This window comes from Panulirus ornatus, chromosome 48 (genome assembly GCF_036320965.1).
Source record: "Panulirus ornatus isolate Po-2019 chromosome 48, ASM3632096v1, whole genome shotgun sequence".
In the NCBI taxonomy this organism is placed as follows: Eukaryota; Metazoa; Arthropoda; class Malacostraca; order Decapoda; family Palinuridae; genus Panulirus; species Panulirus ornatus.
Window position 1 is genome coordinate 28689573 of NC_092271.1, and position 15706 is coordinate 28705278.

The following is a 15706-nucleotide window of genomic DNA, read 5'->3' on the forward strand; positions in this document are numbered from 1 at the left end:
ACAGTGAACACTCATCATCAGCTACCTATCTGTAACTCACAGAGAAAACTATAATCACTCATTACTTAAATTGATATTTTTTTCTTTAGATCTCCAAATTCCAGCTCTTCATTAACTCCTAGTTGTTTTAGCTTTCCCTTCAATACCAATTTCATTTTCTGTAAAAGCAGCATTACCCATCTTTCCATTACTTAATTGTTCAAATTTTCCTCCACTGAATTCTATCAAATTCTCCTCTGCCAATTTATATATTACTTTTTAAATCATGCATTCTTTCATCCCTTATTCTGTCATCTTCCTCTCTTACCATCTGCAAGGCAATGTACAGTGCTCTTCCATTTCCATTCATCTACTGTTTTCTAACTTCCTTAATAATATTCTATTCATCACCTACCTTCACTGCATGTAATTACATTCATGAACTACACTTCTCATCCTTCACTTCACATTAAATTTCCTGTTAATAATTCCTTTTTATAGTATATCCAACTCCAGTCATGCTTCTTCACTCCTGTATGCCGACTCTGCTAGCAATGAATGAATCTTATACAAACACTCCTCACCTTGCCACTTTACTATCCCAAATTTTCTATATTCTAAATGGTTAGTGCTAATGCTAAATTTTGTTGAATAATGTCACACCAATCTTTGTCAATTTTCCCCGGTTCCAAATGTATTTTATTTACTTTTCAAAGTATGTGCAACTGATAATGCTAATTACTTTGTAACTTCCTCCTGAGTGACTAATCCAGGGGTGTCAAGAAAAACCAGCTGAGTTGAACCAATATTGTGGATGGCTTGAGCACAGACCTCTGTTGTGTGGACCTTTGATGACACACTGCACACCTGCCAAAGATAATTTAATGAGATTTACATAAACTCTAAACTCAAGGAACACCTCAATTAAATGTCCTAAGATCTAACAGATACTGTGGCTCTATCAGTAGTGTGCATCTTGTACACTAACGTGCAATTAAAAGTTGGGACTGGCTGAAAGCAACATAAGCTAAAAGAGAGAGAGAAAAAAAGTAGGGGGAGGGAAGAATTCTGGATACAACTAACTTCCTACTGCAAAGTAAACTTGCTAAATCACCCACATACTGCTCTAAGTAATAAAAGGAATGATCATTCATAATACAGTTTCTTGAATAATATCTTGTAAATGATGAAAAGATCAGTAAAAAAGATTTACAAGCCAAAATTATCATCATTTGCACCACATCACTCAATCCTCTCCTCAAGAAAATATATGGGTACATGATGGGAAGAGGTTTAGTGTTTCATCATAAAATAAACATAAATTGCCTCTCTCTCTCTCTCATTCTCTATTCCTTATGATTGGCCACATTTCTAAAGCTACACACCCCAAACTTGGGGTAGAGATACAAGTTCGTGCAGGAAATGACATGGACTATGTGGCTGTAAACTCATTTCAAGGCTGCAAAGTGAAACCAAAATGACCAATATAGAAATTTTTGGTAAACAGGACAAACAACTGAGCTCAAACATGTGGGTACAAATACAAATTTGTACGGAATTAACACAGGATGTAAGGCCATGGTCTCACAGTCTTTTTTGAGGCTGCAAAATGATGTCAAATTGACCAACATAGCAAACTGTGGCAAACAGGCTGATCAACTGCTCTCAAATTGGTGGGTACTGCTACAGCTTTGTATGGGAAGCATAATGGGCTATGTGGCTGTGGATTCAGAGGCAATTTTGAGGCTGCAAACCGTGGCCGGTGACCAACATAGCAATTGTGGTCACATACGATAACTAACACGTCTCAGTTTGGTGAAAACAAATACAAATCTGCTCAAGAAGTAACATCAGCTGTCTAGCAGCCTCAGAGGCCATTCTAAGGCTATTAATTGATGCCAAAGTGACCAGTACAGCAATTTTTGGCAAACAGGATAACCAAATCTTGGGAACAGAAACAACTTTGTGCAGGAAGTAACATGGCCTATGTGGTTGCAACCTGAGAGGCAATTTTGATGCATACTAAGGACTAAGAGACCAACATAGCAATTTTTGGCAAAAAGGACAATCAATACATCTCAAAACAATAGGTAAAGATACAACTTGGGAGAAAGTAACATGAGGTATATGGCCATGGTTTTAAGGCTAATTTGGGGCCACCAAAGGCTACTTTTTAAAAGCCCTTATGTACTTTTGGGTGAAGCATAGGTTGGTAATACCATAAAATAATTCAGTACAATGTAGCATTTAAAACATGCTTACAGAAGACTAACTGATGACCTAGGAAAGACAAGCAGAACCTGGGGATGACCTGGGGATGAAGTGCAGAAAATATGTTTGAGGACTTAAGTGTGACCTAGGGAGAAAATGGGGAAGACCTAAGGAGAATCTAATGAAGTCTTATGAAGGACCACGGAAAGACCTGGATAGAACTTGAGAACTTGATGAAGACCTAAGTAGAAACTGCTAAAAATATGTTGGAGGACCTTGTGGGGACTTGGTAAAGACCTAGGTAAGATTTTGGGAAGACCTGAAGAGAAACTGGGAAGAATGGGGGGGGGGGGGGGGGGGGGGAATACAAATTGAGGAAGCCCAGAAGGGCCCAGGGAGGATCTTAGAAAGATCTATGTTTCTTTTCGCATTTGTTTGTTACTTGTTCACCGCTGAACCATAGCATATGAGACCCAGACTTTGGTTAAAGGTACTATATGGTTTAAAGTAACAGCATTTTGGCCTTAAAGACCATTTTGAGGGCAACAAAGGCCCCAACCTTTCCCCAAAAGAACATGATACCATGTTAACAATCCATACACCAAAATAGGCCAGATTATGAGAACCTTAGTATAACCATATAGTGTACATAAGACCCCATTCATTTACAAATAGCATATCTTGATCTATTTTATGTTAGGTTAAAACACACTCTAACATCTCTTATTCATATAATTTGTTGGTCCACTGTCCAAGTGCTGTTCAGGCGACCATGTACTGCCAGTCCCCCGTTTGCTTTGTTCTGAATAGCTCAATGCAGGATAATTAATGGGCCAAGAACAGCCATCCTTAATATGGTTGTGTAAAAGTGGTTGATACCCTACAAAGAAATCAACTATCTTTAGCATACTCTATGTTGTATCCTTCTGTATTGGAAACAAGGAAGAATTTATGATATAAAATCAGTTAGTATAATACATAATTACAGTTATAATTTCTTAAAAAACAAATAAACTTAGGCAGTATATTGAGAAAATAAAACTCCACAAGTATAATTCATTCAATCCATTATCAGGTTTCCCTCCTATTACAGTATCAATCCCCATTATTCAACAAAATACATAATACAATATTAACTCGGCACCATTTTTGCTGTATTTCAGACATTTGAAAGTATCTTAATTACTTAAAGCATTTTCAATTAATCAACTAGGGAATAAGAGAGCTAATGCATCAGTCATGACAGTCTTGAATGTTTGAATCGACAAATCAAGATGCCACGTAATCAAACCCTGGAAGAAGAAAAAGGGAACACAACTGAAAATAATAATGTGAAAAGAGAAATCATTTTCCTCAACCTAAACCCCCACTGATCATAGTTGTGGGTGCCCTTATTAATGTTCAACCTGAAAGGGAAAAAATGTGAAAAACCATTTCCATTTCTTCAGGTTACAATAGGCCTGTTTCTTATAGGACTGTGCCAGCCGGGAAAATCACCAATATGCAAAGAGTTCCACATTTTAGCAATTTTATGAAAGAGCCAGATATCAAATCAGCCAAAGTTGCCAGTACTAATAACAAATCTGCAGGACATAATTGGCTTTCAGGTGTTGCCTGTAGACCTAGCCAGATGAAAAGGAACGGCAGCCAAGACTTCAGTCAGCACAGATGTCCACAGAAAATTACTCATGAAAATCTTATAAGCAGTGATATTTTCAACTTTCAAATCATAAAAAAGAACTCTTGATTAGAAAAAAAGAAACTCGGTATAGTGAAGCTAAGACTTGCTCGATGCTTGAGGAAGTGAAAATATGCTGACCAGCACGGATCACCTTCCACATGCATAAATGAGACATCCTTTCAAGTAATTTACACTGAAAATGTAGTTCATGTAGACATCTAGTCACAAAGGGGTTACAGCACTGATGAACAAAGGTAATGTTCACTAGAAACAGAAAACAGTTTTTGCCTACCCATCCTAGCTTTTTGCTACATACATAATGATATATATTCAATACTGCTTCAGGCTTGAATAAAACACTGTTAAGGGAAAAAAATGTACACATTTAAAAATTAATCTTAATACATCATACATTAAAGCTAGAGATTAGAGGTGTGTAAATGAGCCCATTGTTTGTTTGTTCTTGATGCTTCCTCACTAAGAAGGGAAAAGCAATTAACAAGGTATATTAAAGAAAAAAAAATGTCATGAAGGCCAGTGACAAAATTCCCATCTTGGCACATCACAACAATGTATTCCCCAAATCCTTATACATGTTTATTCCATCATGTTTAATCTTTTCATAATTGGTCACATCCTGTTACACACCCTAAGAGAAAGAGAGAGAGGGAATATATCACATATCACTTTTCAACTTACTCTCCAGCCTACAAGCTTATTGATAAGGGTACTCTTGCCAGAATTTGGCAAACCAATAACGGCCACCTTCAAAAGTCGTGCATCCAATGGAGAGTCTACTTCCTTCCCAAGCATGGTCCCCATTTCCTCCAGGGTCCTGGGAATCTCACGCTGGTACACTGTCTCCCATGCTTTCTCATCTAAACAGATACAGAGATATACATTAGTTTCACACTGCAAGTGACTTCAAAAGATCAGTTTTGCCTTCCAATTTCTTAAGGAATTGTAGGCAACCTGCAAACAGATACTCTTGACAGTAAATACAATTACCAGATGTTTCTGGAAATAGTATTTCGTGATTAAGTGAGGATATTACATGAAGGGGGATGGGTTTGCTCCACATGGGTTGCATTTTTTTAACAAAGTGCATGTGTGGACTTAAATAAGAGCCCATCAAAATGCACAGCTCCCAGTTTGGAGGAACAAAGAGCAGGACTCACAAATGGAATTCATGATATTACTCAGCAGAGACTGCAAACTGTTTATCGAGGGTTAGAAAATCAAACAGCAAAATGTATTTATTCATATGAAACTGTCTGAATAATGCTTTTATGTACTGTTACTGCTTTTTCTACCAAGTGTTCATCAAAAGTTATTTGAATTTAATGTTGCTGAAAAACTTTATGGACACACTCTTCTATATGACATAAATCAGATACATACATGAAAAAAATTAATTCACTCTTGTTCACAGTCTCACCTTCTGGTATTGTGGCAAGAGTACGTGCAGCTGATTCTGCACAAGTGCACCGACCAGTATTAGCAGCTACCCGCCAGAGAGATCTCATAATCATCATTTTGGTAATGTTGTGCAAAGGTGAAAGAAATATTCCCTTTCTGACATGGAAAACAAGAGATTTGTGTGAGTAAAAAAATTTCTGAAGGGTCAAATTTCATTAATTTCATTCCATTATGAAAACACTTTCAAATGTCACGCTGAACTAAAGTTATAAAGTATTGCATACAATAATCTGTTAAAAATATAACATGCAAAGATCATAATTCAGTAAACTAGTAAACTTACTTTATCAAAAAAATTACTGTGAACACAGTAACATAATACCAAAAGCAAGATAATGAAATTATGATGAAAAAATTATGAATAAAGGATATCTGAAAACAAACTTTTGAAGGTCCAAAAAGAAGAGAAGTACTTAGGACTTATCATCAGTAACAATATGAAATCTATAAAAAAGAAAATTCAAATACAATATTGCCATGATTCACTGCAAGATACTTTCCTTACATGAAGTCAGATATCAGGATAACTCTCCATATCTCTTTATTATGTAGCTCAGTTCTAGTTTCCCAACTTTTTAAAACAATAAAGGAAACTTGAAAGAAACAAGAAAAGGGTAACAAGATTAATACCAGGACTAAAATACATGCTATGTTATGAAACATTACTGGAAAAAATCAAGAAAATTGAATATCCAAACCTTCAAAGGTTCATGATACTTAGAAAATATTATATCAACATGGATATACTCTTCTAGGTAAAGAGGATTCTGGTAACCAAAACCAATAAAAAATACATTTTTACAAATACAGTCAATTGAAACTGCGATAAGCTACATGCCAAAGTCAAAAACGCCATAACGATACACTCATTCAAGAACAAACTCAGTTACTTTCAGCTGGCAGGTTAAATTGGTTGTTTAACTCCACATCTACTCTTATGCATTGCTATTGCCGGAGCTTATATCATCTAATAACATACAATGCTCAAAATCATGCTCCGCAGCTGTCACTGTATTCTATAAACACTCCAAAAGTACTGCAAAACAAAATCACTCAATTTCCAAAGCTAACATAATGCAAAGCTAAACTAGACTTTTGCCAAAAACAAATCCATTTCAATTGCATTTAGGGAACCCAGACAGCAAAAGACCTCATAAATATTACCATAAAGAAATCTACAAAAACGTGTCTCCCTCAACAACAAATAAAGAAACAACAAAAACTACAATAAACGTCATAATGAAATCACCAATTATCATTAATTCATAATATGCCTTGTGTATAGGTCATCCCAAGTATGAGGGTAATGAAACAACAAATTACAATAATGAAGCATCATATTTTATGGCATATAAATCTCATTTAAAAATCCACACTAAAACATTCTTTTTTTTTTTTTTTTTGCCGCTGTCTCCCGCGTTTGCGAGGTAGCGCAAGGAAACAGACGAAAGAAATGGCCCAACCCACCCCCATACACATGTATATACATACATCCACACACGCAAATATACATACCTACACAGCTTTCCATGGTTTACCCCAGATGCTTCACATGACTTGATTCAATCCACTGACAGCACGTCAACCCCGGTATACCACATCGCTCCAATTCACTCTATTCCTTGCCCTCCTTTCACCCTCCTGCATGTTCAGGCCCCGATCACACAAAATCTTTTTCACTTCATCTTTCCACCTCCAATTTGGTCTCCCTCTTCTCCTCGTTCCCTCCACCTCCGACACATATATCCTCTTGGTCAATCTTTCCTCACTCATTCTCTCCATGTGCCCAAACCATTTCAAAACACCCTCTTCTGCTCTCTCAACCACGCTCTTTTTATTTCCACACATCTCTCTTACCCTTACGTTACTTACTCGATCAAACCACCTCACACCACACATTGTCCTCAAACATCTCATTTCCAGCACATCCATCCTCCTGCGCACAACTCTATCCATAGTCCACGCCTCGCAACCATACAACATTGTTGGAACCACTATTCCTTCAAACATACCCATTTTTGCTTTCCGAGATAATGTTCTCGACTTCCACACATTCTTCAAGGCTCCCAGAATTTTCGCCCCCTCCCCCACCCTATGATCCACTTCCACTTCCATGTTTCCATCCGCTGCCAGATCCACTCCCAGATATCTAAAACACTTCACTTCCTCCAGTTTTTCTCCATTCAAACTCACCTCCCAATTGACTTGACCCTCAACCCTACTGTACCTAATAACCTTGCTCTTATTCACATTTAATTCTATGTCCTATAAACTGAGGGTCATTGATCCTGAACCACCAAGCGCCAAAGGCAAATTGTTTAACATTAATTATTATGGGATTTTACACAAATGTGGGTAGTTTCAGCAAAAATATTGTATATTTCCATTCAAGTATCTATTAAAGTCAATTAGGATAAAATATTATTGCAATACAAGTTTTTTCACTGAAAATCATTCATAGCAATTACGGTAACATTTTGCTAAGATTTTTTGAACAACAAAAGAAAGCGAGTCAACCGTTTTCATGATTTTATCCCACTTTCCACTGTAATATGTACATCATTTCAGCAAAATTATTACATTTCTGAGAATGTATTATATCAAGCACAGTATGAATAGAATGCTATTGTAATATAACAGTATTTCAACCAAAATCTATAAAAAAAAAGAGTAGCATCTCTTGATCATCATAAGGTTAGGTAAAATCTTTTGTTTTTGTTATGTATTTCATCCTATTTTACACTGAAATACATCGTTTCAGCAACAACTACTGTTTATGGATGGGGTTGTTAGGGAGGTGAATGCAAGAGTTTTGGAAAGAGGGGCAAGTATGAAGTCTGTTGGGGATGAGAGAGCTCGGGAAATGAGTCAGTTGTTGTTCGCTGATGATACAGTGCTGGTGGCTGATTCATGTGAGAAACTGCAGAAGCTGGTGACTGAGTTTGGTAAAGTGTGTGAAAGAAGAAAGTTAAGAGTAAATGTGAATAAGAGCAAGGTTATTAGGTACAGTAGGGTTGAGGGTCAAGTCAATTGGGAGGTAAGTTTGAATGGAGAAAAACTGGAGGAAGTAAAGCGTTTTAGATATCTGGGAGTGGGTCTGGCAGCGGATGCAACCATGGAAGCAGAAGTGAATCATAGGGTGGGGGAGGGGGCGAAAATCCTGGGAGCCTTGAAGAATGTGTGGAAGTCGAGAACATTATCTCCGAAAGCAAAAATGGGTATGTTTGAAGGAATAGTGGTTCCAACAAAGTTGTATGGTTGCGAGGCGTGGGCTATGGATAGAGTTGTGCGCAGGAGGGTGGATGTGCTGGAAATGAGATGTCTGAGGACAATATGTGATGTGAGGTGGTTTGATTGAGTAAGTAATGTAAGGGTTAGAGAGATGTGTGGAAATAAAAAGAGCGTGGTTGAGAGAGCAGAAGAGGGTGTTTTGAAATGGTTTGGGCACATGGAGAGAATGAGAGGAAAGATTGACCAAGAGGATATATGTGTCGGAGGTGGAGGGAACGAGGAGAAGTGGGAGACCAAATTGGAGGTGGAAAATTTTTTGCCTAAAACAGTGGCCTTAAAAACTCAAACCATAAGAGAGTATATATGACATATACACATCTACAGAAGCAATGATGTCTGGAGGAAAAATGGCATATATGTGAGGCATCAGTAGGAGGTGGGGTTTGTGCTATTAAGAAGAGGAAAAAGTACATGTTAACACCAGAATTAGTGCATAGCACTATGTAAGAAATACAGTCTCACTAAATGCTTTTTTCTCTCCCTGGGTAAGTTGAGGCATCTATCACTTGTTTCTTAGTTGTTTTATTATTCTTTAATGCTTCTTTTTTGGCCAAATTCAAATATTTTTTTGTTTTACTTGAAAAACACTCATTTTCCAGAGACCAGGAAATATAGACATCATCAAAAATGAGATCATGATATAAATTCATAAAAACACATAAAGAGAAGCAAAAATCTGTTGATGTAGAGATGAATTCCATTACATGACTGAGTCTTTTACAGTTTTGAGGTTGTATTTCTGGGACTCAAATGGAAAGCTCTTGAATTACGGCTGTATTCACCAATCAAACTTAGTCTATCTAAACTGCATCCTGAAACTAAAATTAAAGACAAAGTTGCCATACTAACATCAATAAGTTAATGGAAATAATTTGTAAGTTAAACTTGTTTGCTCGAGATACTTCTATTACTGCATAAAGCACTAGTTTTGCGACAAAATCTCGTAATAACGTCTGTCATCAAATTAAAGGGCAGAGTTATGGATAAAAAATGTTCATAAGATGGCACACAGACTACTCAGCTCCCATGAGGCACTCATTTATTGAAAAAAATAAAGTAGTTAAATCTGCCAACCACTGCTTACATAAGTAAGAGGGGCAACATGATTGAAGTATATCATGAATGTAATATTTGATACAAAGCTTATTAAATACTGACAAGGAATAATGCTAGAATGACTACAGGCTATGTTTCAAAGCTACATAGGGGTGCACACTGAATATCAAAACAATTTCATACTGAGGGTTGAGGTTATGTAGAACTGTTTGTCTGAAGAAAATGTTCAAATCCCACAAGTAATGCCTTCAAATACTACCCTGGAAACGTTTAAGGAGGATCAGCCTGCATTTTATAACTTTCAAGTCACGATCATTAATTAGATGCCTAAGCAGCAATCTGGAAATAGAGGTGTTCAGATCAGCATTCAATATCATACCTAGGAAAACTTAAGTAATTAGTAATTAGGGGACCCTAACCAACTTCACCTGATCCCTAGCCATTCTCACTTCATCCCTCCACTAACTCACCTGATCCCTAACCATGATAGCACAAACCAAATATATTACATAGCAATATATGTTACCAAACTGTTTGACTAAATAACTACAAGACGACATTTCTATTATCTATTTTTCATAATTTTCCCGCAAATTTTCCCAGCTTGGAGGCTGTGTCCACTTTCTAAGAATTTAACTTTAAGCGTAGAGTTACAATACACCATCTCGTTGGGTAATGAAGGTAATGGTTGCACTTATCACCGGCTTTGTTCATGTCCATAACGAAAACAACAAGCGGCGCTATCTAGAATTTTACTGTGCAAAGACATTGACGAATTACCACAATGATTATGCCTCTTGGTTTCTTTCAAAATGTAGTTTACTTGAAATTTGTCTCCAATCTCTGACAACACATATCATGATGACTAACACTGTAGGTAAGAGGTGGGGATCATGTATGTTGTGATCGCTTATTGCCCGGCCACCTACTGACCCATGTTATTCATTCACCCTCCTGACTCACACACACTCACCTCAAATTCTCTCATTCACAGCTCCAACTCATCCTTCTAATTTACCAAGTTCATTTACTTGCTTGACTTATTTTACTCTGTAGGAGTTTCTTTATTCTATCCGTGACTACATCTCCCGTCATTGCTTAATCACTAACAACGCACGCTCAATACAAAGCAGTTGTTGGGCACGATTTATTCCTATAATTAAGCATATAGATTATTTTGTTCAAAATACATGATCATTGGTTTCATCATAATTAGCCATTTGTCACCCAGAGAAAGAATTAAGAAATACACGAACATTTTAAGCATACAAGCCTTTCATTAAGTTTTATTCCACGATTCTAAGACAAAAATTTTGGCCTGAAAAATATTCTGATGTATTACCTGCAGTTTTTCAATGCTTCTGCGGGAAGTAGTTATACTTCAAACCATCAGCATAGAGGCTATTTTTCAAGCTGGAAAATTAGTCTTACAGTGAAATAAATCTTGAAGGCCATACAGTACTGTAATCAAGCATTTCAATACTTACATATCAAAAATAATCAATTTGTTTTGGTACCTGCCGGCCAGATGAAACATGAAATATTTTACATTATCATTTCAAGTTCTGAAAATATATTTGCTTTAAAACCTGTTATTATTATTATCATTATTATTATTATCATTATTATCATTATTATTATTATACTTATACTTATCGCCGTTTTCCGCGTCTTATCAAGGACCCTCCCCTGTTTATGTAGATGTACCTTACTTAAGATCGGCAATTATGTTTATGGATGTTATCTATTTACTACTTATCAATGGTGGCTTGTTTCATACAAATTAGAGGGACTGTAGATGACTAGAAAATTGCAACTGATAAATGTTTAAATAGCTTCACAATAAAATACATGACAGAAGTTTGAAATAATGAAGTTATCCAAAACTTTTTCATTAAATTCAGTGATTTCTGTTCCTGGTGCTGCATTGCGAGGAAATCTTGAGAATGTCAAGCCATTGTCACAATACTCCATAAAAGTCTAAATTCTCTCCAAGGTTGAAAAGCATCTTTTTGCCTCGGCAGTTGTAACTGATGTTATTATTATAACCTTTTTAAGTTTAACAGTTTCAGAGGATAATGACTGTAAATGGCAACTACTCATAACTTTTAATCACTATAAATCAGAATAAAAAGATGTTCTGGAAGGAGGTAAATAAAGTGCGTAAGACAAGGGAGCAAATGGGAACTTCAGTGAAGGGCGCAAATGGGGAGGTGATAACAAGTAGTGGTGATGTGAGAAGGAGATGGAGTGAGTATTTTGAAGGTTTGTTGAATGTGTTTGATGATAGAGTGGCAGATATAGGGTGTTTTGGTCGAGGTGGTGTGCAAAGTGAGAGGGTTAGGGAAAATGATTTGGTAAACAGAGAAGAGGTAGTAAAAGCTTTGCGGAAGATGAAAGCCGGCAAGGCAGCAGGTTTGGATGGTATTGCAGTGGAATTTATTAAAAAAGGGGGTGACTGTATTATTGACTGGTTGGTAAGGTTATTTAATGTATGTATGACTCATGGTGAGGTGCCTGAGGATTGGCGGGATGCGTGTATTGTGCCATTGTACAAATGCAAAGGGGATAAGAGTGAGTGCTCAAATTACAGAGGTATAAGTTTGTTGAGTATTCCTGGGAAATTATATGGGAGGGTATTGATTGAGAGGGTGAAGGCATGTACAGAGCATCAGATTGGGGAAGAGCAGTGTGGTTTCAGAAGTGGTAGAGGATGTGTGGATCAGGTGTTTGCTTTGAAGAATGTATGTGAGAAATATTTAGAAAAGCAAATGGATTTGTATGTAGCATTTATGGATCTGGAGAAGGCATATGATAGAGTTGATAGAGATGCTCTGTGGAAGGTATTAAGAATATAGTGTGGGAGGCAAGTTGTTAGAAGCAGTGAAAAGTTTTTATTGAGGATGTAAGGCATGTGTACGTGTAGGAAGAGAGGAAAGTGATTGGTTCTCAGTGAAGGTAGGTTTGCGGCAGGGGTGTGTGATGTCTCCATGGTTGTTTAATTTGTTTATGGATGGGGTTGTTAGGGAGGTGAATGCAAGAGTTTTGGAAAGAGGGGCAAGTATGAAGTCTGTTGCGGATGAGAGAGCTTGGGAAGTGAGTCAGTTGTTGTTCGCTGATGATACCGCGCTGGTGGCTGATTCATGTGAGAAACTGCAGAAGCTGGTGACTGAGTTTGGTAAAGTGTGTGAAAGAAGAAAGTTAAGAGTAAATGTGAATAAGAGCAAGGTTATTAGGTACAGTAGGGTTGAGGGTCAAGTCAATTGGGAGGTAAGTTTGAATGGAGAAAAACTGGAGGAAGTAAAGTGTTTTAGATATCTGGGAGTGGATCTGGCAGCGGATGGAACCATAGAAGCGGAAGTGGATCACAGGGTGGGGGAGGGGGCGAAAATTCTGGGAGCCTTGAAGAATGTGTGGAAGTCGAGAACATTATCTCGGAAAGCAAAAATGGGTATGTTTGAAGGAATAGTGGTTCCAACAATGTTGTATGGTTGCGAGGTGTGGGCTATGGATAGAGTTGTGTGCAGGAGGATGGATGTGCTGGAAATGGGATGTTTGAGGACAATGTGTGGTGTGAGGTGGTTTGATCGAGTAAGTAACATAAGGGTAAGAGAGATGTGTGGAAATAAAAAGAGCGTGGTTGAGAGAGCAGAAGAGGGTGTTTTGAAATGGTTTGGGCACATGGAGAGAATGAGTGAGGAAAGATTGACCAAGAGGATATATGTGTCGGAGGTGGAGGGAACGAGGAGAAGTGGGAGACCAAATTGGAGGTGGAAAGATGGAGTGAAAAAGATTTTGTGTGATCAGGGCCTGAACATGCAGGAGGGTGAAAGGAGGGCAAGGAATAGAGTGAATTGGATCGATGTGGTATACCGGGGTTGTCGTGCTGTCAGTGGATTGAATCAGGGCATGTGAAGCGTCTGTGGTAAACCATGGAAAGCTGTGTAGGTATGTATATTTGCGTGTGTGGATGTATGTATATACATGTGTATGGGGGTGGGTTGGACCATTTCTTTCGTCTGTTTTCTTGCGCTACCTCGCAAACACGGGAGACAGCAACAAAGCAAAAAAAAAAAAAAAAAAAAAAAAAAGATGTCCTGCATTGCATAAATCTTCTCTGATGTAGATCACACTACGTTCAGTTCTTTGTCCTTTTTCAAGCATATTATATGCCAAAATCAACAGCCTAGAATATAAAGCAATGGGTGACTGGGTTATAGACAGGCCTTCTCCCTCAGCTTTGCCAAAAAGAAATTAAGATACTGTAGTATCAATATGGAATATGGTACCGGTGCTGTAACCTGGCTCTCCTCTGCTGAAAGGGCGTTTTTTTTTTTTTTTTTTTTTTTTTTTTTTTAAAGTGAAGCTGTTGGGCATAATTTTCATTTAAGTTCTTTCAAAATTTTTTATTAGAAATATACTCTTGTTCAGAAAGTAATATCAAATAAGCAATTTGTAGATATGGGTTAGTACGACTTTTCTCAGGTTTAGGTGAAGATATATTGTACATTTAATTTGTTTATGGATGGGGTTGTTAGGGAGGTAAATGCAAGAGTTTTGGAAAGAGGGGCAAGTATGAAGTCTGTTGGGGATGAGAGAGCTTGGGAAGTGAGTCAGTTGTTGTTCGCTGATGATACAGCGCTGGTGGCTGATTCATGTGAGAAACTGCAGAAGCTGGTGACTGAGTTTGGTAAAGTGTGTGGAAGAAGAAAGTTAAGAGTAAATGTGAATAAGAGCAAGGTTATTAGGTACAGTAGGGTTGAGGGTCAAGTCAATTGGGAGGTGAGTTTGAATGGAGAAAAACTGGAGGAAGTGAAGTGTTTTAGATATCTGGGAGTGGATCTGGCAGCGGATGGAACCATGGAAGCGGAAGTGGATCATAGGGTGGGGGAGGGGGCGAAAATTCTGGGGGCCTTGAAGAATGTGTGGAAGTCGAGAACATTATCTCAGAAAGCAAAAATGGGTATGTTTGAAGGAATAGTGGTTCCAACAATGTTGTATGGTTGCGAGGCGTGGACTATGGATAGAGTTGTGCGCAGGAGGATGGATGTGCTGGAAATGAGATGTTTGAGGACAATGTGTGGTGTGAGGTGGTTTGATCGAGTGAGTAACGTAAGGGTAAGAGAGATGTGTGGAAATAAAAAGAGCGTGGTTGAGAGAGCAGAAGAGGGTGTTTTGAAGTGGTTTGGGCACATGGAGAGGATGAGTGAGGAAAGATTGACCAAGAGGATATATGTGTTGGAGGTGGAGGGAGCAAGGAGAAGAGGTAGACCAAATTGGAGGTGGAAAGATGGAGTGAAAAAGATTTTGTGTGATCGGGGCCTGAACATGCAGGAGGGTGAAAGGAGGGCAAGGAATAGAGTGAGTTGGAGCGATGTGGTATACCGGGGTTGACGTGCTGTCGGTGGATTGAATCAGGGCATGTGAAGCGTCTGGGGTAAACCATGGAAAGCTGTGTAGGTATGTATATTTGTGTGTGTGGACGTATGTATATACATGTGTATGGGGGGGTTGAGCCATTTCTTTCGTCTGTTTCCTTGCGCTACCTCGCAAACGCGGGAGACAGCGACAAAGTATAAAAAAGAAAAAAAAAAAAAAAAATATTGTACATAAGTCTACCGGCATAATAGCAAGGGAAGCTGCACCTTAGCAGCTCTTTTGCATGAGCTGCCACTGCTGTTCTTTCAATATCACTTTTAGCATTTCATCAATTTGTCTATTGGTATACAGCTATTATGCCATGCATTCTTTTACATTGTGCTTTACACTTTACTCCGCTCATTAGTTTCATGTGATAATTTTTCTCTGAAAGTACAGCCTACACTAAAATATTCTATATTCCCACAATAAATCATAAAATTTTTTGTACAATTACACCAATGGCTTCATTGAGATTCCTTTAATAAATAATTAATTGCTAAGAGTTTTGTTATTCTTTCCTTAAACCATTGCCATTCCTCCCACTCACAGCAATACTACACAATCTGCAAGATACAACAACCCTCACCA

General features: G+C 37.9%; 1 protein-coding gene across 7 annotated transcripts in view; it reads right to left on the minus strand.

Moving 5' to 3' along the window:
* LOC139763921 (GTPase Era, mitochondrial) overlaps positions 1 to 10822 on the minus strand; it is a 37583-nt gene extending 26761 nt beyond the window's left edge. The window contains exons 1-5 of one of the 7 annotated variants that reach the window (XM_071690367.1): positions 10478 to 10633; positions 5856 to 5943; positions 5310 to 5446; positions 4571 to 4749; positions 722 to 846 (exon numbers count right to left, since the gene is read on the minus strand). In XM_071690367.1, the coding sequence (XP_071546468.1) occupies positions 722 to 846; positions 4571 to 4749; positions 5310 to 5406 (401 nt within the window). In that variant the 5' untranslated portion in view covers positions 5407 to 5446; positions 5856 to 5943; positions 10478 to 10633. The other 6 variants (XM_071690369.1, XM_071690366.1, XM_071690370.1 and 3 more) reach the window with 6 other exon arrangements.
* Between the last annotated feature and the right edge of the window lie 4884 nt (positions 10823 to 15706).